The sequence below is a fragment of the Cygnus atratus genome, chromosome 1 (genome assembly GCF_013377495.2).
Source record: "Cygnus atratus isolate AKBS03 ecotype Queensland, Australia chromosome 1, CAtr_DNAZoo_HiC_assembly, whole genome shotgun sequence".
Taxonomy (NCBI): Eukaryota; Metazoa; Chordata; class Aves; order Anseriformes; family Anatidae; genus Cygnus; species Cygnus atratus.
The window spans coordinates 56,009,641-56,032,199 of NC_066362.1; the positions used below are offsets into that span (position 1 = coordinate 56,009,641).

General features: G+C 51.7%; 1 protein-coding gene across 3 annotated transcripts; it reads right to left on the reverse strand.

Moving 5' to 3' along the window:
• Positions 1-1,582: 1,582 nt before the first annotated feature.
• Positions 1,583-22,536, reverse strand: TOM1 (target of myb1 membrane trafficking protein). Of its 3 annotated transcripts, none has more exons than XM_035551913.1 (15): positions 22,398-22,536; positions 15,333-15,417; positions 13,534-13,612; positions 13,239-13,388; positions 12,999-13,133; positions 12,546-12,692; positions 11,411-11,527; positions 10,803-10,936; positions 10,106-10,139; positions 9,442-9,550; positions 8,310-8,430; positions 5,684-5,759; positions 3,454-3,513; positions 3,071-3,107; positions 1,583-2,977 (listed from the first exon to the last, which is right to left on the reverse strand). In XM_035551913.1, the coding sequence occupies exons 1-15, from the start codon at positions 22,447-22,449 to the stop codon at positions 2,829-2,831; spliced, it is 1,485 nt and encodes a 494-aa protein (XP_035407806.1). In that variant the 5' UTR covers positions 22,450-22,536; the 3' UTR covers positions 1,583-2,828. The 3 variants fall into 3 exon arrangements, with proteins under 3 accessions (XP_035407806.1, XP_050567334.1, XP_035407807.1); XM_050711377.1 differs by lacking the exon at positions 22,398-22,536 and adding an exon at positions 17,477-17,494; XM_035551914.2 differs by lacking the exon at positions 5,684-5,759 and having other exon boundaries at positions 22,398-22,510.
• Positions 22,537-22,559: the final 23 nt, after the last annotated feature.

A 22,559-nucleotide genomic window follows, 5' to 3' on the forward strand; every position in this document is an offset into this window, starting at 1 on the left:
TTTTTTGCTGCTAGGAATGTGATGCTGGTATGCCAAGAACTGCACGGCCCTAACATCACGGACATTCTCATGAACTTTTAATACGTGCTTAACTTTCAGTGATATGGAGCAGATCTGACCCGGAGCAAGGAAGTTATGCCTTCCTTCCTTCAGCTTACACAGAAACAACCACCCAGGGTCATGCAAAAGGCCCGTGCAGGCCAGGATCCCGTTCCCAGCGTGGTTATTAATGGATGCTTCAGCACGGTGCAAGCGTCCGTGTGCCTGTTCGGGGCTGCCACCGGTGCGTCCGTGCCAGAAGGGCTGCAGTATAATACCTAGAATAAGGCAAAACTTGGGCTTGTTTGGTTTCCTGTGTGCACAGCCTGCTGAGCAGGTCACTGCAAAGCCATAGGGTTTCCTCTGCAGTTTGCAGAGCTCAGGCTGAGAGCGGGCAGGGGACGACAGCCATCTGGTGGGCAGGAACGAGCATTATTTTTGAGAACAGCAACGCTAGGAAAGAGTTTAGAAAAGGGGAAACATATTTCAAAGAATTCTTTATGATGCTGTCATTTTCGTTTTGCATAAAGCAGTCTTTGCCAATGCAAAATGCGTGATCTGTACTTGCACCTGACAGGTGTTTCTTCGGGTTTCTCCTCAAAAGGAACCTTGCAGAATTATTTAAGGTACTACTGGTATAATCTGTAACAAGTATGGAAATATTAATGTGGGCACGGAAAGATTTCCCTCCTTTCACCCCCGTTTTCTCTTGTTATTCAGTTGTTGAAGAAAAGCCACAGATACCCTCCGGGACAAGTCTTTGCCTCAGTGGTGAGGAGGCGGAGAGGAGACACGCTGGCCACAAGCGACACTCCGAATTTTCACCTGTTGGCCACCATCACGTCAAACCCAGTCAGCTTGGCAGCCACCAAGCCGCACTCCCACCTGTCCGCTCCCCGACAGAAATAGCAGTGAGCCAATTCCCCTGCGCTCCGGAGGGAGAAAACAGGGTGAGGGTGAAGGGTCCTCGCCCTGGGGTGGGCTCAGGGCATGCCAGGGGCAGCGAGGTGGATCCTGTGGATCGTGAGGTGATCTTCCCCGCGCAGCTGAGCTCGGCTCTGGGCTTGCTGCAAGGACGACGGCAAAGGCCAGAAGCAGAGCTGTGCGGGTGAGGTCAACGTGGGAGTGCGCGGGAGCTGGAAGTGGTGATTTGTTTTTCCAAGCTCCCACCCAGTCGGACACTGGGAGGTGGCACAGGGACAGCTGAGGACACCAGGGAGCCCTTTCACAGCAACTGTTTCTTGCACGTCTTTAAGTGATTTATGGACTGTGAGGTGTATTTGGGTCTGATCACGAGGCAGAGGGGGAAAGGAGAGGAGGTAGCTCGCCCTCTTGCTATTTTGAGATGGGCTGGAGCCACCTCCCCAGGAGACCATGCTAAAGCAGATAGCACCTGCCTTCGCTTGGCCCCCACGCCTTGCCTCCTCCCAGCACCACCCTGCCCTCATCTTCCTGCAGAGAGCAAATGTGGCCGCATGGTCACACCCCTCCTCTCCCCCCCCAGGGTCTTCCCCTCCCCACGCCGGCAAAGACAGTACAGGCATTTCTTCAGTGGAGGCTCAAGAGTTTGCTCCTTTAATGTGCAATAAAAAAGGCAACTCTCCCACATTCAACAAGAAATCCCACGAGCAGGAGCCCCAGGCTCAGCACCCTCCTCCCTGGCCGCCCCGTAGGATTAGGCAGCGTGTGCGGTTTGCTCGGGAGGGTTTTGCTCCCCATGTGCAAAGGAGCTCCCGGCTGCTGCAAAGCTGCTTTTTGGTGTCGGATGAGTCTTGCTTCACCTCTGCGCTCACCGGCTGAACAAGCTACCCCAGCAACGGCACATTCTCAGTGGTGTAACAGTGCCTAAAGCCTCCAGCTTTAGGGAGAACAGCTCTCTGCCCCCAGCACACGGGGAGTCGCTAGCACTGGCTGCTCAGAGGCTCCGAGATCCTCCCCACACCACAGCAGGACACGGTGGAAGGCATCAGCGGAAGCAGCAAGAGGGAGGCGGGATCGTATCAGGGAAAGAGGGGAGGAAAGGATAATACGGGGAGAATTAAATTAACTGCAGAGAGTTTGCTGAAGGCACACCCCACCCCAGGGCAGACAGCCCCTTCGGCCCGCAGACTGGGTACCACTCGCAGCTTGAGCCCTGCGTGCAGCCAAGGGCTTTGGCAGCTGGCTGCCATGCAATGGAAACGTGGGGGCTTGGGTAGGGCTCTGGATAAACTGATGGGGGAGAAGAGGAAGGGTTGTGAGTGGGAAGGTGTTGCATACCACAAGCACTTGTGCAAGAGAGGCTAGAGCAAGAGGGCCCCGCTACCATTAGTGTTTTTGCTCTGCCACCTGTAATGTCACATACCCTTGCTGCTTTCCAGTCTAACAGTGGCAGGCAGCAGGCCGGGGACCCACTCTGTTGCGAGGGCTAGGAAAGAAGCAGGCAGGCACGATTTCAGCAAATGGCTGCAGCCTCTCGTGTTTCCTGGGCAAGATCTCTGACTGCCTCCCTGGAGAGGAGGATGGGGAGCTGCTTCTGCTTTGCCCACCTCGTACCAAAACCAAAAGCCCACACCTTCCACGTTCTCGAGCAGCTTTGAAAACCCCCTTCACAAGCCTATAGTGCGACATCCCTAAACACAACAATGGTTATCTGGAATCTGAAAGCAGCTTTAAAATAAAAACAACTCAAAGAGAAAACAGGAAGAGTGGAGGAAGGGGACAGAGTCCTTCCCCTGCTGGCCCCTGGTCAGAGGCGAGCGAAACAGCACACACAGCCTCTTGCTCCACAGCACACCAGTCAGTAGCATTCACAAGGCAAACATAGCGTCATCTTCCTTTGCTTGCTTCCGATGATGGCTGGCGGCAGGAGGGGAGACAGACGTGCCTGCTGAAGAGCTGGACAAATTGGGGAGTCGGTCCGCAACTTTTGCTCGCTCTTCCAGAAACTTGTCAAACTCTGGGACAAGAGCAGAGCGTCAGCAAGGAGAGAGGTTTGTGGAAAAGCCAAAGTGCTGCCAGCTGCAGAAGGGGGTTGGCTGGTGACTCTTACCTTCACTGGTGACACCTTTTGCATCCTCGGACTCCCCCTAGGGAAGAAGAAGGGCAAGGTTAGAGGTGAGGTAGGCAAAAGTACCTCCACAGGTGTGATTCTCTGTCTGCATGGAGGGAAATAAGATAGTGCTTCCCCTCTTCAGCAGTACAGACATGTTTAAGTGGTCCTGAGCCCCAGCTCATTAGCTGTGCCTCCCAGAAGGCTTTTTATACTGATAAAGTATCCCAGGCCCTGTGCCCTTGACTTTTCCTCCCCTGCTCCCTCCAAGCAGCCTGTGCCACACATTAGCAGTGCCGGTGCTGTTGTGCACTGCCTAAGATCCAACCCCACAGACAGCTCTGACAGGACTGCTGCCTCCACGAAAGGAGCCCCTCACTTACCACGTCAGTGGAGAGCCACTTTTCGATGTCTTCCATGAAACTGGCTGGGGGAATCGGCACCTGGGACAGAAGGAAAAAGAGGAATGAGGCCAAGAGAAGAGAGGATGTTCTTAAAACCCACTCTGCAAAAGGAAAGCCCAACTCAAAATCTAACCCTCTTGCACCACCATTCTGTCAGTTCAGGCCCTTCCAAAGGTGACTTGCAGCTGCAAAGCTCTCCCAGCTACCCATGGCTCACCTGCTTCCTCTGCCCCATACACACCCAGGCACGCATAGCTTCCAGGATGCATGCCATTAAAAGCATCTGGGGTTTGGTACTTGGCTTTGGGGTATTAGTACAGGATGAGGCTTTCCATTCCGGTAAGAACCCACTAGGTGGAAGCTGGTTGCTTGTGTTAGGCAGCCAGAGAACAAGAGACTTGTTTTTCTCCACACCGCCTCCCTTCCACGAAACAGTGATGGTCTGATATCAAAGCCTGTGGTGCTGAAGATAACGAATGTGCCAGGACTGGTACCACACTGAGGGGAAAAGGCACCTGGCAAGAACTGATTCCCTGGTAAGATCATGAAGCACAGCAGAATCTGGCATCACACCAAACTATAGAAATGGATCCATCAAAGACAAAGTCCTCCGCAGTTAAATTAAGTTTGACTTCCAGTAGGGAAGAAGCTAGCACAGAAGACTTTACATCCCTGGATAATTTAAGCAGCAGAGACAACTTTCTAATGGACAGAGATATCCTTGAAGGAAGCCAAGACCAATTCAAAACCCCGGATCCTTTTCTCCAGTCACAAGCTCCTGAACAAAGCTAAGCAAAGCTGAGCCCTTGCTAGAGGCTTCACAAGCAGAAGTGCCAGAGGGTATCTGCAGGAACTTTTTAATAGTCTCCTGGTACCTATAGCTCTCAGAAAACAGATCAAGAAGAAGAGCAACCCCTTCTCACCAAGGACAGGCAGACTTCCCCAAACCAGGTAGTAAATTCAGAGAGTTACCACAGCTGGCAGAGGGGTGAGCAGGGATGGAAGAGGATGCGTAATATTGAGGAAGTTTCAAAGCAACGTGGCTTTGTCTACCCAGAGAGGAACTCTTTGGAGTAGAAGTGCGTTCAAGCCAGCTGGACAGCTTGTGGGGAAACTTCCGAGAGCAGACATCAGCCTAGGCAGTGTCCAGTTTAGGAAGGCAGGCTAGCAAACTTCAGACCTGGGTGTGTCAAAACCTCAGCATGCCTGAGGTGGTGCAATGCAGGAATTCCTGCTGCCGAAAGACAAAATTCAACAGCTCGGAGGCTTGAACTCTTTAGCTACAAGAGAAGTCCTCCAACAGGATAAAAGCCAAAATAAGTTTTATTCCAAATGGGGCAGCTCATGCTGGGCAGGAGAGGCTGCAGAGGGAATGAATGGCGGCAGACTTCCCCTTATTACCCTCGTTAGTGCCCTTGCTCCTGGGACACCCAGCCCGTAACAGGGCATCCCTTAGCTCAAAGAGCAGCACATGCTCTTTTGGCCTCCAAGCTCCTGGGATTTTTCCCTACAATTATGTATGCTTGAGGGAAGACTGACACTCCGCCTGCTTCCTTCCCAACCCTGGTCTCCAGGGCAGGGCTGTGCCATGTCAGTTTGCAGTCTCCTGATGTCTGCTGTGCATCCTCATGTGCCGTGCCAGTGGCACCTCTAGTTCAGCAGCCCCAGCCTCCTTTCTCCCTGCTGGCGTCCCACAGTCTCACCATTCCTTGCCGCACCATCCAGTTAGTCAGCTGGGCTCCATCACTGGAGGCACCAAACTCCCCCTGGTCGAGAGAGAGTCTGCACTGAACACTGCTCTTGCTGAGGGTGGGGGAGAGGGGAGGCAGTGGGTTTAGGGTGGTGGAAAGAACACGCTGTTACTGGTGGCCCACGTCTCTGATTGCAGAGAGGAGGCAAACGGACTTGGAGACCTGCTGAAGCGGAATAGAACATATATTTCCAAGTGGAAATTTCCTTGCAGATGTAAGGAGGCTATCCTGTTACCGACTGAGTCAAGTCCAGACTTTCCATAGTTCCCCACCTCCGGGGTTTAAAACATGAGGTAGAGAGCCCAGGGGGTGAATGCAGGTTGGTGGAGGTGAGGAGTTATCATCAGTCATGTTAAATGCTTGACTTTTTTCCAAACAGACTGCACATTTATTGCGCTGCTGAGCAAGGAGGACACAACCACTCCTGGGGATGTACTAAAGGCTCTGTGGCCACTTACTGCTCCCGTGTTCTGCTGTCGGGCGTCCAGGGCACCAGCGAGTCCTTTGGAGGCTTGGGGATCTTCGTACTTTACCCTGAAAGCACAAAGTTAGATGATAGACAGGTTGATAAAAAGCCTGAGAGTGGGGAGCAGGAACTCCTAAATATATACTCAGGGTTGCTGACTACATAACATTTCATCTCTTGTCACTCTGCTACCAAGAGCTTCTAGAAAGGTATGCAAAAAAACCCCTACTAAAGACGAACGTGGCCCACACAAAACAAACCAAACTGCTCACTGCAACATCACTGTGGGATACCAGAGGATAGCCCAGGCATACAACAAGAGGATGACAAGGCTTCGTCTGAAAACAACCATCCAACAGACTAAAACACAGTCTTACAGAGCTAGGTGCATTGAACATGCCACTCATCTTCTCTGGGGTTGACTACGGAACAGAGGTGACTAACACAGACTGACCAGCAGGTTACAGTTGCTACAGAAAAGATTTGAGCAAGGAAGCCCCTGTGTACCCATATACCTTCACAGGCACAGCTCAAAACCACATCTTTAACCAAGACCACTCAAGAACTGATGGTGGCAAAGACTCACAGACCTATGCCACGTAGGAGGTTAGGCTGGATGATCAGAATATCCTGGTGTTGCTTCAGGGTCTCCAAATGCCTCGTTACAGCAACTTCTTTCCACACACAGACATGTCCCACCCCGCATCTCCCTTATTCCATTCATTTCTGTGTCCCCGCTAAGCAGCTACCACACACACTAACGCCACACGTCACCATCTGATCCATGCAGGCTGGAACAAAAAGTCCATCCATGCCGGGAGAACGAAGCCTATCCCAGAAGCTCTCTGCAGGTCTCCCCTCCAGCTGCTCCCAGGCCCCTCCTTGCAGCTGTAGCAGACCATCACGTGGATCCGTTCTTGTTGAGGGCCAGGGGCTTGGGCCAGCGACGCTCAAACTTCTCGAAAAAGTGCTCATCAGTGAAGGGGCCGCTGTGGACGATGGCATCAAGGATGAAGTACAACGCTGCTATCATGCCACTGATGAGGAAGAACGGCAGAAAAGGCTTGAGGTGTTTCAAGCACTGCTTCGCAGAGATACTCATGAAGCACGGGGAGTCAGGAACAGACCCCAGCTGCAAGAACGTCTTGTCCGGGAGCAGCAGGGAAATGGCTCGGTTCAGAGGGAGGGAGACGCTGACAGCAGAGGCTGGTGAGTGAAATGGGAAACCTGAGCCAGTGAGAGAAGAGGCTACCTGGCACGGGTGCAAATGTGGGCAGATGGAAGGCAGAGAGGAATAAATAGAAGACGCCTCATTACAGCAAAGATCACAAGTCTCAGTGTGGTAAGGATTGCACCATGCCGGGGAGGATACGATTCCACCCCTGCCCAGCTCTCCCTCTGCCACCAGCACTGAGCACATACCGGAAGCTCAGATTTCAGCCCCAAACTGGAGGCTGTTGGCACCAGTGTTTCTGCCCTGGAATGCCTCTACCCTGAGGCAGCACACTCCACCGTGTGCTGGGAGCACCCTGCACACAATCCTCTACCCAGGGGTTCCCAGCCCTGAGTGAAGTGGTTCAGAGCTGCAAGTGGTGGGAGTCACGTTCAGCAAACAGGCTGAGCCCAAAAGAGCTGTCTGTGTGTATAAGCACGGCTTCCCAACACGCTGACGTGCTCCTAGCCCAGCAGTGTGGTGAGGGAGGTGCAAGGCCAGCCAGGCTTGTGGAGACAGAGCAGGGTAATCGGCTTGAGGAGCTCAGTGTTTGGACATGATGACCAGGAATAAATCAAGCTGTGTGCTGCCCATGGATTGCTAGAAGCAGCCCGAGACAAGGGAATAAAAGGAGACATCCTGATGAGGTCTTAATTTGCCACTGTACAACTGCAGAGGAAGGCGCTCCAGGAGTGGAGATAAAGAGCACAAGTCTTGGAGGGCTGGAGGGAGCCCTGTGCCTGTGGACGCTACTGCTCGGTAACCTGTGGAGAACAGCGGGTGATTCTGACAGGCGAAACAGATCCAGTGAGCCAGAAGGATCCTGTCTTGTTGGCTCCTCCCAGAACAAGGACTCAGGAATCCACTCTTTGCAGAAGAGCAAAGACCTCTTCAGTCCAGACGGGACAAGACCCAACTCTTACTGCTTTCCATAAGGAGGTCTCAAACATCAGTCCCATTTACCAACAGGGAAACTGAGGCACAGAGCAGTGCCTTGTCTTGCAAGCCACAGTGGATCGTGTTTTTCCTGCACTCCAGTTAAATAGTCTGTCCGTTAGGCTCCACCGATATTCAGTGATAACCAAGTTCAACACCTCCCCAGTCAGGGCACAGAGCAACTCCTGAGTTCACAGAGAGACAAGAAAACTCAGCCAGTCCCACTCCACACCTTCATCTCCTGACACTGAGCATCCCAGCACACGCAGCCCCCCATGCAGCGGTCAGGGACATGTACACACAGAGACCACTTCCTTTTCCATGTGCCCAGGACACTGTGAAGGGAGAGTGCATTTCTGTCACATCCGACTGCCTCCCAGGAACTGCTGCTAGCTGAATTCACAGCCCCCGTTCCCCTGCACGCTCCCCACTTACAAGAAGGCAAGAACAGAAGGGGTGCTACACTCACTCTCTGCGCTGCTCAGCCAGCGAGCTGCCCCGGGTCATGGCAAACATGTCGAACTCTTCTTCCAGCTTGCCGGAGGTGTTGAGGGAGTGCAGCCCTGCACTCACGCTGCTTGAGCCCAGGTCTGTGGGAGACAGAGGAGGGTGAGCAGGCAGGACGCAGCAGTGAATGGCAGGCCATGTGCTTGGAGTACTAAGTGGAAAGCCAGCATCAGAGCAGGCTGAACTGCTCTAGGCCCACTCATCAATCCTGCCCCTCGGCAGCAGAACAGCGTATGCATGCGTTCAGTGTTGTGAGTGAAGTGACAGACTCAGTTTCTTCTTCACCTGCTCAGCAGGATATTTTTAGCTCAGTCTGGCAACAGCGGCATCGATTTACTGCGCTGATTCCAAAGGCCAGATGTTCCTTACCATTTAAGACAACACAGGGAATTGCTCCATAACCTGTGGAAGAGAATAACCTGTGCTTCTGGGCAAGCACCTCTGAGACAGACAAGTGGATTTTCATCACTTAAGTGTCACCTGAAAAACCCTGGCTTGAGAAATATCTCCACTGGCTTGTTTGTAAATACGGTCTTCCTGATTTTCTGTAGCTGCACCCAAGCTCTACTGAATGTGCTCAGAGCCAGTGAGAGAGCTTCAGGCACCACTGTGTAGGCTGTTGGTATGTCCTGAAGGCCATCAGGACATACCAGGCTTTTTGACAACCTGTCAAGACTTGGGTCCTGAGCCCAAGATGCTCATGGCTGCCTTTGCTGTACAGCTCAGCAGCTTTTTTCCTCCCGGACACCACAAAGCAAGAGGCAACTGCACTGCTGCTAGGGATAGGAGCGGGAGCATCTTTCTCCCTTTCCCTGCTGGAAAGCCCAGTCCTTAGCCACAGCCTAATGCTGAGGTCCTCCTTAAGTCATGTCCATCTCCTGCACAACCTGAGGTGTGGATGCTGAGACATATGCTTGTGTCCCTTGGCACATACATAGGTTTCTTCATGAGTTTATTAGTTGATGATATACCCTGTTTCTCTAGGTTACTGTATAAACATAGCTAATTCATTTTAGAAGGTGATTCAAGGGTATTAAAGGATTCTCAGAGCAGCACGGGAGAGGGACTGAGGGGAGTACTACATGGCAACATACTCATTCCAGCCAGCTGGGAGGAGAGGTTGTTGGTGACTTCAGGTTGTCTCGCTGCAGAGGGAGTACTGGGTCCCAGGTCAATCAAGCTGTTCTGTGCCTCAGTTGGTGCCTTTGGAGAAAAAATGGAAGATGGTGAAGAGTTTGTTAGGTTTGGATACCTTGACCCCCTGGTTCTAGTTCATTAACACTGGAGAGGAAAGCCCTTCTGTACCCATCAAAAGATATCATCTTGGGAGAACGGGGGCAGTGATGGGAGAACTGGCTGGGAATAGTGTCCCAGGGCAGAACGCGCCTTGGCAGTCAGCCTCCCAGCTCTGCTGGATGTCCGTAGGTTGGGTGCTGCTCAGACAACAGGGCAGTGATGACACAGGGAGGTTCCTTTGGAAACTGGTCCCCTCAATGCTCAGCACCCAGAAAACACATCTATTACTGGTCTGTCCTTATTCTTTGGGTGAGGGGAAGGGGCACACTGCCAGGGAGGGAGAGGCTAGCACCGGGAACTGGACTGTCCTGCACACCAGTGTGGTCTGGTGCAGCTGAGCAGGAAGAACAAAGCCTACAGCTTTCAAGTGGGGCAGACTGGATCCCTTTCCAACTCAGCAGGACACAGCAGGCGCTGCAGGATGCAAACTGAGCTGTACAGAAGGCAATAGCTCTGAGTTACCTTAACAGGCTGTCCTGTCCGAAGACGCTCAAACCTGCAAGAAAGATGACAGGACGTGACAGGATGAATTACAGTAGTGTGTGCTTGTTCACCCTCAACCCAACAGATTTCTCAGTAAGGCCTGGCATAGTTTGCCTCTTCCTACATACTTGGAAAGGGGGAGCATGGTTCAGGGCCCAATTCTCCCCCCTAGACAGAAGACACCACAATGGAGCCCACAGAGTTCATGTCTCCAAAGGTGTGGTTTGAGGAAGCTTCTTGTGATACTCCAAAGCTAATTCCAATCAAAATTGTTCAAACCTAGCTCTCCTTCAGACAGACTCAAGGGACCAAATTTTCCAGACTTCACTCTAGCAAAAGAGATGAGTTTGGTGAAATGGAGGACAAAAGAAGATGCAAATTCCACCTGGTTAAGTCCTTTCTGTGCCTGTCTGCCTCACAGCTAGAAAACCGTCTCTTTCCACGCAGTTCCTTCCTTCTTCTGGTTTGGGTTTACATCCCACCAACAATACGGTATCTTAGAAGGGGCAGGAATAAGTCAGCAAGAGGTAAGAATTGGCTCTTTTTTCAAAGATGGGTGGTACAGGCTGACACCTTAAGCATTACATTCATGGGCAGATCAAAAGGGTGGAATAGAAGGCAACCAAAGGGCAGTCAACTCTTGGGGAAGAGCAGGGCAGAGAAGGGAGACAGGTACCTTTCATGGCGTAGAAACACGTTGTTGAGGTTGTCATTGATGAGGAGTAGCTCCTCGGTGAGCTGCTCATGGAGGACACGAGGAATCAGTTCCAACACACGCTGTTGCATGGCTCTGCATGTACGATTCAGCTCCTGCTCACAGCAAGGGAAAGTTACCACAAAGGTCAAACTAAGGCTGAGCACTCGCAGATTTGGAAGTGTGACTGGGACAGACAGACCCGAGAGCCTATGGGAGCCTATCAGCAAGTGTAGAGAGGGAACAGACACTGATATGAGATTTAAACTGAATATGAGCTTTACGGTTTTTGGTTTGCTCTCTCCTCACAACAATTGCATGCCTCTCGTTTAACATATCATTCAGAAATAAAGGCCCTCAGGGATTACAGGTCCTTATGTGAGACAACTCCAACCTCAACAGTGCAACTTCCCTTGGCCATTTAAACTCCACCTCCCCTGTGTCTCCCTTATCCCTTCACACCCCGATAAGTCCCACACTAAACTGTCCACTTCAGTTGTTCCCCATGCCTGTCATGTGTATGAAGTCATTCCTAAATTGAGCTCCATGTGCCAGCCCTCTGCCCACCAGCACTGCCTTCTGTTCCTTACTTGCAGCAGCTCCAGGTCGGAAGTCTCAGCCTGGGACGGCACCAACTCTGTCAGCATCTCCGACATGACCTTCACGTTCCCGTTCACCACTTCCAGCTCGCTGCGCAGCTTCCCGATCTGCAGAAGGGAGGGGAAGCGTAACAGCTCAGCCTAAAAGGCTAGGGGGATAGATAAGGTAGCTCTGAATGGCAGCACACAGCATGTGCGTGTTCACAGAGCCAGAGGGAACGGCCACTGGAGAACTCATTTGTCACTGCTTAGTTTGGCTCCTGGGAGCTCCCAGCAGAAGGAAGCCCCATTACTCACCATCAAATTCATTTGCTGGTAAAAGATGCCAGGCTCTCACCGGGGACCTCTGCCACTATGCCTAACCTCGAATTTCAACAGCCATCACAGGATGCTGTTAATTCAATCTTTCCCCAGCTAGCGGCTCCTGTGTGGCAGCCACTCAAATCGTTTCATTTCTGAAGCAGCAGAAGAGGGGAAAAAATGAATTTCCATTCAAAAGGTGAGGCTGGGCTAAGTGTGCAGTTGAAGCTTTTTCTCTCTGGTTTCAGAGGCTACTAATGAGCCCCTTGAGAGCAGCTTCTAGCCTCTGTTCTGTGAGGGGACGCAACCTACCAACAGCTGGAGGATTAGTGCTGAACCTGCTGTCATATGAAGTCAGGGTGAGGAAGGAGAAAACAGGATGGGGAAACAACTGAGAAAGCCCTGGCCTTTGCAAGCCGCATAACTAGATAGGGTTGATTTACATAAATTCAGCAGTGAGGCAAGACAAACAAAGACGATAAGGAGGCACGCACTGAGCAAGCTTACACTGCACTGCACTGCTCTGCAAAGAGCTCGCTCAAAGCCTGTGTGTCTCAGTTCCCCTCTTCCCTGCAGCCAGAAGATCCTCCCTACACCTGCTGGCAGCCCTGTCTTAGGAAAGTAAAACCACTCTGTGTGGTATCCCAGCTCATCACTATGACCACAAAGGAGCTCTGGTGAGCCCTGGAGGGATGACGTTTTAGAACAACTCCTTAAGGACAGAGGCTGGGGAAGGACCAGGGCAGCAGTCCCAGGAGAGCATTTGTGAAACAGCCCCGAGGTGGAGGCACGGTCAGCAGCACCACGGGATCTGTGTCCAACTCACCTGCTCTGGTGTGGGTGTGATGGGCGCCTCGCTGGATGTCTCTCTCCCAGCGGGCAGGGTGACAGGTTGGAGGATGGACTCTATCTGCTGCGGGGAGTTGACCACAGGTGAGTTCTGTCCGGACTGAGAGTTGGAGTTGTACACAGTCTGTGGACAGAGGTGGGAAAAGTGGCAGAAAGATGTTAGACACTCCCAGCTGACAGGGTAGTGCAATTATGAAAGAAACATTGATGTCAACTCCCCATCTGCTTTCAACAGCTCTTCCAGCTTCTCTGCCTTACCTCCCCCACATATCTTGCCCTGTAGCTGTAGCCACCATAGCCTTGCAAAGAGGCTTTTCTGCAGCTTCTCCCTCCTCATTTCCTCTAAATGCGCTCTAAAGCTGCTGCAGTGCCCTCATAGCTCCAGAACAGTAGCAGCCCAGCTTCCTTCTCCTCAGCAATGCTCCCATACCCTCCGTGGTGTGTGGATGGGTGACAGCATGTCCAGATCGGTCATGGGGAACTCCAGGCCTTTCCGTCTAAGGTCTTCATAGACAGCCACGACACCAGTCAAGTCCGGTGAGCTGCGGAAAGCATCCGCCCAGGACTGGGGAAAAGGAGACAGTGCAGCCCATCGTCATTTGACAGTGCACAAACACCTAAAGGCAAACACTCTCTGAACTGGTGCAGATGCTCGCTCTTCTTGGCTCACCTGGATGAGGGTCAGCACCTTGTCGTGCACTATGGCAGGTGGATTGTTCTTCGGCAGGATTGTTCTCACCAGGACGCTTTCCACAAAGTCCTGGCTGGCCACAAGGACATGGAAGCGATGGCCACAGTTTTTGACGCATGTCTCCAAGACCTTTGAAGGCAAAGAAGCACTAGCTACAGCCTTCCCTGCCTGCATGTGTTACCCTTGTTGCCTTTGGGTACCCATGTCTTTGCAGTCAAGGACTCAGCTTTACAGCAGGATATCACAGAGCTGAGAAAGAGACCTGATCACTCACCGTCAAAGCCAGCATAACTTCATGGAAATTCTTATTCCCTACAATTCTCTTCTTTATGGCTCGGAAGGCATCTTTGGGTCTGCAGGAGAAATCAGATGGAGAAAGATCATCAGAAGGTTGAGACTCACCTAGGGAGAAAGAGGCAAAGTAAAACAGCCACTGGCATCTAGAATCTCATACTCAGTGGTGACCATTCCCCCACCACGTTTTCAGTGTGGCCTGAAGCAATGACTGGTAAAGCGGCTTCTGCCTGTGGTACTACAACAGGAGCGGGGTCCTGCTGGTGAGTGCTGTTGCTGAAACTGGAGGCTTTTGCATTATTGTCTGCAACAATCCAAGGTATATAGACAAAACAGAGGGGAGAGTAAATACAAAAATAGAAATGTGCTGTTTGGGGATAGAGCAAAATCCCTTAGCAGAGATGCCAAGAAAGGAACACAAGAAACTTGGCATGGGTTAGAAACAGGAAGAAGAGAGAGAGAGAGAGATGAAACAACTCCTGTTATGTTTAGAGAGAAGCTTGTTAAACAAAATCTCCCTGGAGGAAAGGAAGCTAAAAAGAAGCAGGGGAGATGCAGTGGCAAAATCTTGCATATACTGCAGGTAGACAAGAGAGAAGCAGCATAGCAGGGCCTCCTTAACCCCTCTCAGAGGGGAGAAATACTGTGGTCTGAGCCCACTGTGGTTCTGAGAGAGGGCATGAATGGACTAACATGCTCCAGCAGATCACGGGAAAAGAGACTGGGCTGGAAGAGCAGCAGTGCTGCAGAGCAAGAGTGAGATGGAAACACTGAGGTAATGAGGAGGGCAGGAATGGATCGGATCAGGGGGCAGCAAGGCTGCAATGGATGGGTATTAGCAGGAGAATGGGAGAGACCTCCACGCCAGGAGGGTACAGCTGTGTTAGCGGCAACCCAGAACTGAAATACTAAGTGGTGACAGCTCAGGACTGAGAACTGTTAGCAGAGACAGGCATATCTGCACCATGGGGACAGCAGGACTGGAAAACAAGGGGTGACAGATCTGTAACTAGAGACATTTGACTTTGTTAACATACAACTATGAAGCAGAAAATTGGGCTAGCTACTCCTCTATCAGCTTCACTGTGGGGTGGGACATGAGTGAAACCTACATCTTCTACTCTATGTATCACCTTCTTTTTTCTACATGCTGTTCTTGACATCTCCACTGTGAGAGGGAGCGGTCCCTCTTGAATTCACTGGCAAATCCCCAGGTACAGAATTAACACGGCTGGCAGATTTCTGAACATCCCACCCCAGGGAGAGGGAGACAAGGGCTCTCCTACCCACTTTGCGCATTTCTTAGTGACTGTATATGGAAATAGCTGAGAACATAACCCCAGCAGGACTCGCACTGTCAGGGGACTGAATAGCAGCCTGAGATTTTCCTCTCTCCACAGTCACTGCTCTGGAGATTTCTACATTCCCAGAGGACAGAGGGGGATGTGAAGGAGGAATAAACCAAAGTAAAAGTATTGCAAATGTGCCTTTGGGAGATGGGAGACAGCCTGGCTTGGATCTAGGTTTCTCTGGGGACGCTGAAGGCCTGTTTGAATGGCTCCCTGTGCTCACAAAGATTACAGGGAGCCCTCTAACAGCTGCTCTTGACAGCTTTGCTGTGTCTCTAGATCTCCCAGCAGAGTCTCATCTAAGGGACTGCTGGGCAGCCTGGCTTATTACCTCCACCACTGCATGCTACCACTGTAGCCTAGAGATATAGTGTTACAGGGAGTGTGCTGGGACCTGCTGCTGGAGGAGAACCCTTGCCAGCTCCCTTACCCTTCTTCAGTCTCGTTAATGATGTCGCAGATCTCCATGTTGAGAGCCCAGTCCTCGTTCCGCAGGGATCCATCGGTAGCTCTCTCTGGAAAACAGAAACCAAGACAGGACAATGCTAAGAGTGACCCTGGGACTCTCACGGCTGCTGTTCAGCTGTCACTGCACCCCAGAGCCCAGCCTCTTTCTCCCTGGCTTCCACCATCAAATGTAATCAGGTGAATCAGGCTGCAAAGTCTGAGCCACCAAGTGCTTCCCACTAGGTGTCACCACCACAAAGCACATCGCTGGCTGGTGTTGGGACAGGCAGTTGCTCAGCTTTGCCCACACCACGCATGCTACGAACCCACAGACATGCACCGCATGATCCCTGGTGTGTACACACAAAGTGGGAGGGCCTCAGCAGAAAATGCATGACTTCAGCTCCACAACTGGAGAAATGGAGGCTTATTTGCTTTGCTGCTGCACGGCCAGCAAAGGAAACCACGAGTTTGGCCTGCTCACACTGCCATGGATCGAATGTCAGCGGCGTTGCTTTTAGTTGCATCAGGTTAATGAAACAAATGAATCAGTCCCTTTGCGTACATACATAAAGTGCCTATCACCACATTGATATGGTGTTTCACATGGGTCACCTTGCTTTCACATGGGTTCTACAAAAATAAACAAGCAAACATAAACAACCGAAATGGGACCTTCTCTTGTTTAACATTTGCTTCTTTCCCCTGAACTTCTGGCCTCTGGGGAATATGAGCAGAAGAGGACTGCAGGCTGAAGTCGAAGCAATATTGTTTCAGCTTTGACTGTGCCCCCTTTAATTAGGAATTCCTCAGTCAGCCTTGATGTTATTCAAGGCAGAGACTTGGGCAACAAGCAGCTATTAGTAGAGAACACCAGTGCCTCCACCCTGTAATCAGCTGTCTCTTGGCCCCAGCCACATGGGCTGACTGATGCCTTTAGGGACACCACCGGCAGCTGGGGGGAAAGAGAACTCGCCAGTGGGGTGGGCAGGACCAGGCACTCTCCAGACCGCAGGGAAACACTGAGATATAGCAGAAGGCAAGCAGCGGGGAAGAGCCATCTTTCCAAGCTCTCCCATCCTATAAAATTCCTGACAGCAGTGGAACAAGACAAACAAAAGAAGCCAGACCAGTTCAGCACCTACCAGGTGCTCTTCTGGAGACCCAATGCCTCCATTTTCAAAACTGCTGTCCCCGCACAATCTGGAGCTGACCCTTGCTGCTGTGGGTCCTCTAGCCCTTCAGAGGGAACCTCCTCTGCAGAGCTGCCTCTTCCTGCTTCTGACCCAAATAACCAAAGATCCCTCTGTGGGACTGAAACGAAGTGCCCACTCATGCAGTGGTAATGGGATGGGGGCCAAAACATGGCAAAAAGATTTCTAACTCCCGCCTAGGTAAGCACATCCATCATGTTTTGTGATGTTATGTTTTTGAGGATCAGTCAGAAAGCTGTTCACAGCTCTCTGCAACACAGCCTCTCTTGTACACTCGTCCTTCCCACAGAGTGCACACCACAGCATGAAGCGCCCTGTATGAATCTTATCATAATGCAGACGCCACCTTTTCTGTTGACTGCAAAACCTACTGATTACACCGTGATTAGGTTGATTACATTGTGGCCACAACCAGATGGAAGAGGGCAAACAAGGCAAGGAGAGTGGCAAGGAGAGTTTTCCACCTTTCTGTAGGTCTGGCTACCACTGCAATATCCTGAAGGCCTCTTGATTCAGGTGAACTTCTCTCACTTTGGTCATTCAGATGAACTTTCTGTCACTCACGCCACAGAGGAATCCTGGCCTCTGCAGATACAAGCTTCCTCATTGAAGCACATGAGGTAGCATCACATTGAGTGATATGGTGAAGAATGTATTCAGGGTGGTCTACATGGACTACAGGGGTGACTGTCTGGTGTACCATACAATACACAGGGGAAATGTTTTCTGTCAGGGCAAACCTGGGATCAGGACTCTGATGGATTTGGTGCATGTGGTCACAAAGCCACACTTCGCTATCGCTCTCCTCTGGCATGCTGAGGGGCACCTCCTGCTCAGGATGCACCTCAGTTTAAACTCCAGCCTCCCCAAAAGTTCCTGTGTACTGTTTGTTGCCTCTGGCAACGAAACTCACAAATCAATTGCATGGTCTTTGCTCTACCGAAAGGAATTCCACATCCATCCTTCACACTCCTGAAGAAAAACACTGCACGTGGAAGGAAAAAACACAGCTTGGGAACACGGTTGAGCCTGCTGGGAAGCTCCAAGCTACAAAAGAAACCAGGGACGAAATTAAAACAGAATTTAACCTTCGAATCTTTACTGTTCAAAAACCTCCCCAACCCCTCTCATCCTCCTTTTTGCCCTATATGAGAGTGAACAGACTGCAAACACACTTCCCTGTGCTCGGTGCTACTCTGCAACCTGCTCCCCTGCCCTCTTTTTCCTTCCAAATGCGCTCCTCCTGCCAAGGCTGGGGAGCAGGTTTGCTTTCCAGAAAGGAATGCAAACAAACCGTGTGTGCTCCCTCACCTGGCCGGCCCGTACGGGAAAGTGGGGATTCCTCAGAGGTGACACACAGCCCCACAGCCACCCCACAGCGGTGCTGTGATCCCGCGACCGTCACCTCCCTTCTGACAGCGGTCGGTGAAAAGCTGCAGGAGAGCAGCTGCCGTAAATGCGACATGCAATCAGAAAATATGGAGGCGGAAGAGCAGAACTAGGGCATATGGAAAACAGGAACGTGACCACACGACATTTCCAAGGACGAAGCACTTGAATTTACCAGCAGAGATTAAGGCCTGGCCTATCTGGCCTTGGGAGGGCTGGAGTTAATGCCCTCTAAATCCTCCTTGCTTCTAAGCACTAAGGGACTGCCCAAGCCTAGTATATGTTGGAGTTTTCTCTGAAAATCCTGAACTTCACCCTTTTGCTAAAGCCTGCAGAAGGGAAGGAAACAAAGTCTACTCATTAGCAATGTGAAGGATCAGGACAGCGGGCCCTGTTTCATGAGCTGTAATTCACACACGAGCCGTCTGCTCCTCACGAAATCTGAGCCTGGGGACGCTGACAAGTCCCTGAAAACAGCGAGGACTGGAAGCAGGGAATGGCTGCCTGCCCAGCACTGCCTGGCAGGGCTTATCAGGCAGCTTCTGCATGTGGCGAGCTTATCCCGACCTGCTGCAGGGTATGCCTGGCGGGGAGGTTATCGTCAGTGTATCAATGCTGTCTTCTTCAAAGCCTGACACCAGCTGGCTGTGGACCACGCAGAGTGCAAGAGGCCCTCCACGGGCCCGCCTCAAAGCCATGTTGTTTTGGCAGCCAGGCTGGCTTCCCGGGTGTGACAGCACCGGGGTTCGTCTGCTTCCAGCGTGCTGCCTCGCTAATTGCTCACCTCAACCCACAGCCACTGAGGGCTGTGGTACGGGGTCAAAGCGAAGCAAAGCGATGGCTCTTTCTTCCCGGCATCTGATGCACTCCTGCTGACTGTAACTAAGTCATAAAAGCTATCTGTAGCCGTGAGATAAGAAACTATTCTGAACTCGGCATAACTGGTACACCGGAGCTGTACCTTGCTTTGTGTCACGGATGAAGTTCGTGGCATTGTTCCTTTACAAGCCTCCTGCCTCTTCCCTCGTGGCAGGGAGAGCCCACTGCCGGGCTGGCAATCCCACCCAGCCATTACTGGGGGCGATACTAAGCAGGCTCCAGCTCCCTTTGTTCTCCTTCAAAGGTCTGAAGCATCCATAGCCAGCCAAGCAGTGTTCAGAAACCCTTCGCAGAATCATTCAGGTTGGAAAAGTCCTCTAAGGTCCATGCTTTAACCTAGCACTGGCAAGTCCACCATTAAACCATGTCCTTAAGGTGTACAACTACACGATTTTTGAAGACCTCCAGGGATGGTGACTCAACCACTTCCCTTGGCAGCCTGCTCCAATACTTCTCAACCCGTTTGATGAAGAAATTTTTCCTTATGTCCAACCTAAACTTCCCCTGGTGCAACTTAAGGCCATATCCTCTGGCATGCTCCACTGCAGCTCGTCAGAGACCAGTGCCCTGCTCTAAGTCAGGCCCTTAACCAGGATGCCTTCAGCACTCCATCCCGCTGGCTTTAAATTCCTTGGCAAAGCATCAGGCACTTTCTCACCAATTTCAATAGGTGTTTGAGGGCACCTGCATTTTGTTGCACAAGACAGCAGAAAGTAATGCAACAGTCCTTTCTCCCAACCTCCCTTCAATTTGTAACAACGGATAGGCCCAATTCAGCATCCTGGCCCAAATCAGCATCCGGCACAGTTGCCTTGCTAAGCCTCATGCTTTCACTTTCCACAATGAAACTTTAGCTCCAGCTCAGGTGGGATTCCACCAGTCAGCCCTGCTGTACTTCTCCAAAGACGGAGGAGACAACTTGCTCACAGAAGGGTGCAGGGACATCCGCAAGGTGGGACCCAAATGTCTGTGGGGATTTTTCTGGCAGACTGTGTTTTATCTGCTCCTCTCCCTCACCCATGAGCACAGGCATGTGCTTTCACCTGCTCCCTCTTTCCAGTCTCAGCTTTCCCTGGTTCTCATGCTTAGCTCACCCCCCAACAGCAAAATCTCCTCTCCATCTCTGTATTATACCTTCACTTCTCTCCCTTGCCGGCCTTCACTCACTGAAATAATCTCTCTCTGTCCCTTTCAGTACTGCTATAATTACTAGCTATTCTAGGCTTCAGGGTTGAGGAGAGAGCACTGGTGGTTTCCTCTCCATTCTCTCACTCCGCCTTGTTACTACTAGAGCACCTCCTTGAAGTTAGATTTTCCATTCTTTATTTAGCTCCATTTACTTAATTTCCGTTTTTCTTTTAGCTCCTAGATATAGGCCAAGTGGGTTACCCTTTCAAGGGTAAAATCCAAACTACAATGCTTCAGCACTCTGAAACTTTCTCCATTGGTCAGAAATACTTTATTTCAATTAAATAAGTCTGTATTCATCTTACTTAGGAAGAGACGTTATGGTCTGAATATAAGGCAAAGGCAAATTCCATGACTATATCTCAAGATTGGGAGTAAGAAGGTGTAAACTTACTCCTCTGCAACTGACTCATAATTACTGGGATTATCTGAGTATCCATTTCCCTGACAGCAAAATACATGGGATTTACTGCATTCTCATTAATGAAGGAATTTGAAAACATCACTGCAATGTGCCACAGAAGTCTTTTTTTATTTTTATTTTTTTATTCCATAGCCTTGATCTAAAGCTGTTTTAGACTTTATAAGCTGTACCAGACACATATGACTTTGTCCAAGTAATTTACAATGATGTCATATCAGCTTTCTGCAGACAGCCTGCAGCAGCAGCACTGTGTAGGTTTGGTGACCAGACTCACAGGTTCCCTATGCAGCTGCCACAGACCTACTAAACAACTTTAGTAAGTCATGTTCGCGTCTCAAATTAAATAGAGAAGATAGCATTTAACTGTATCCCTGGCATGTTAGGCAATGTTCAAAAGGAGAAAACATTCATATTTACAGCCACCAGCCCTTTTAAGTCCTCCACACCTCAGTTCCTTTCTCGTACGCTGGAAGTCCTCCACCCCATTGGACTCCAATGACCCCAATCAACATCAATCATTAAGATTTCTCTACTATCACACCTCTGATACAGAGGACTCTAAACTCCTGTTTGACAACACTCTTGAAATACTTTCCTCCTCTTCTTTGCTGTTGGTTTGTTGCTTGAAAATCCCTTAAGAGAAGTAAAGCCTAGCGAGGAAACCACTCACAATCTGACTACTATACCGATCAGAAGATCTGCAGGGCATGTAGTAACCCGCAACACCAAAAGATGACTTCAGTTTGCCTGTACCCAAACATAACAACGTATCTGATACGCTGGCTGGAGGAATCAAAGAGAGTCATTCTGGAAAGGGCCGGAGAATGCTTCTGCTGGAAAGTGTGATGAAACATGTGACTGTCATCTGGGGAGGCATTACAGATAGTTTAGAGCTTTTTCTTACTGCAAACCTTCCCTGGTATCGCTTTGGTCAGTGAGAGCCTCTGAAATAGGCAGCACTTAAAAAAAGCGTTTCCTAAAGCGGCTGCTGGCTGCTCCCTTCCCGCCCCATCTACAGCATGTTGTTCACCCATGCGAGCGCGATGAATCAGGGGCTTCATGGAGGAACAGAACAAAGGTCTACACAAGTGACGGAAAGCAAGAGCGGGCATTTGCATAAACGTACAAACGGCCATTATATGGGACGGAGACATTGAACAGGCAGCATCAAAAATATTACTGCAAGCGCAACCTGAAGGCATTTAAGATGATACAACATGGGAAGAGAAGATTCTTTATTGTAAGCATTTTAAGAACCGCATCTCTGTTTTGAGACCAGTGTAGCTGTTTGTGGTCTTATTCTTTCTCTCAGACCTCCGTGGTGGGAAGCTCAGGGCTGGCGGCCTCCCCTGGGGGTCACCCTGGGGGTAGGCACACGGCGCCCACCAGCCGTGCCACAAGATGGCCGCGCCAAGCCCTCCCAAGCCCCCTCCTCGGGTAGCCCCCAGGCCTGTAATGGCCGCCGCCCCGTCCCCCCGGGCAGGGCACGGGGTCTTCCCGCCCAGGTGCTGATAGGTCGTTGCGGCTGGAGCCCAGCCAATCAGCAGCCCTCCTCCCAGCGAAGACCCCCGGCGAGGTGCAGGCGGGAATGGCCCCGAGCCAATCAGGGAGCTCGGCGCCGCGGGGGGGGGGGCGTGGCTCGGACCCCCGCTCCCCGTCCCCTTTAAGCGAGGAAACTTCGCCTCGCCACCTCGAGACCCCTGCGCGCCGCGATTGGCCGCCGGCGGCGCCTCCTCGCGATGCGCGCTCTCTATTGGCCCAGAGCACCTGCCAGTCAGAGCGGAGCTCCCCTCTCATAGGCCGACACCCCGAGGGGGGGCGGGGGCGGCCGCTTCCCGGAGGAGAGGGGTCCTGCCGCGGGCGAGCGGGCTGCACACCCGGGGTGGGGTTGGGGGGGGGGGGGGAGGGCGCGCGGGCGCGGGGAGGCGCGGGGGCGCGCGCGCGCGGGTCTCACCGATGCGCTGCCCGACGGGGGAGCTGAAGGGGTTCCCCAGCAGAAAGTCCATCGCCGCCGCGGTCAGCTGACTGCGCCGGTCACGTGACCGCCGGGCCCCGCCGTGACGCCAGCGGCCGCCGCCCGGCCCGGCCCCGCCGAGCTCCCCCCCCCCCCCCGCGT

Coding starts and splice junctions, on each gene's coding strand:
- TOM1 (XM_035551913.1), bottom strand. CDS start 22,449: ATGGACTTTCTGCTGGGGAACCCCTTCAGCTCCCCCGTCGGGCAGCGC. Junction 12,693..12,998: donor CCATCCACACACCACGGAGG/GTATGGGAGCAT, acceptor CTCTGTCCACAG/ACTGTGTACAACTCCAACTC. Junction 5,760..8,309: donor CTGGCTGAGCAGCGCAGAGA/GTGAGTGTAGCA, acceptor TTGTGCTTTCAG/GGTAAAGTACGAAGATCCCC.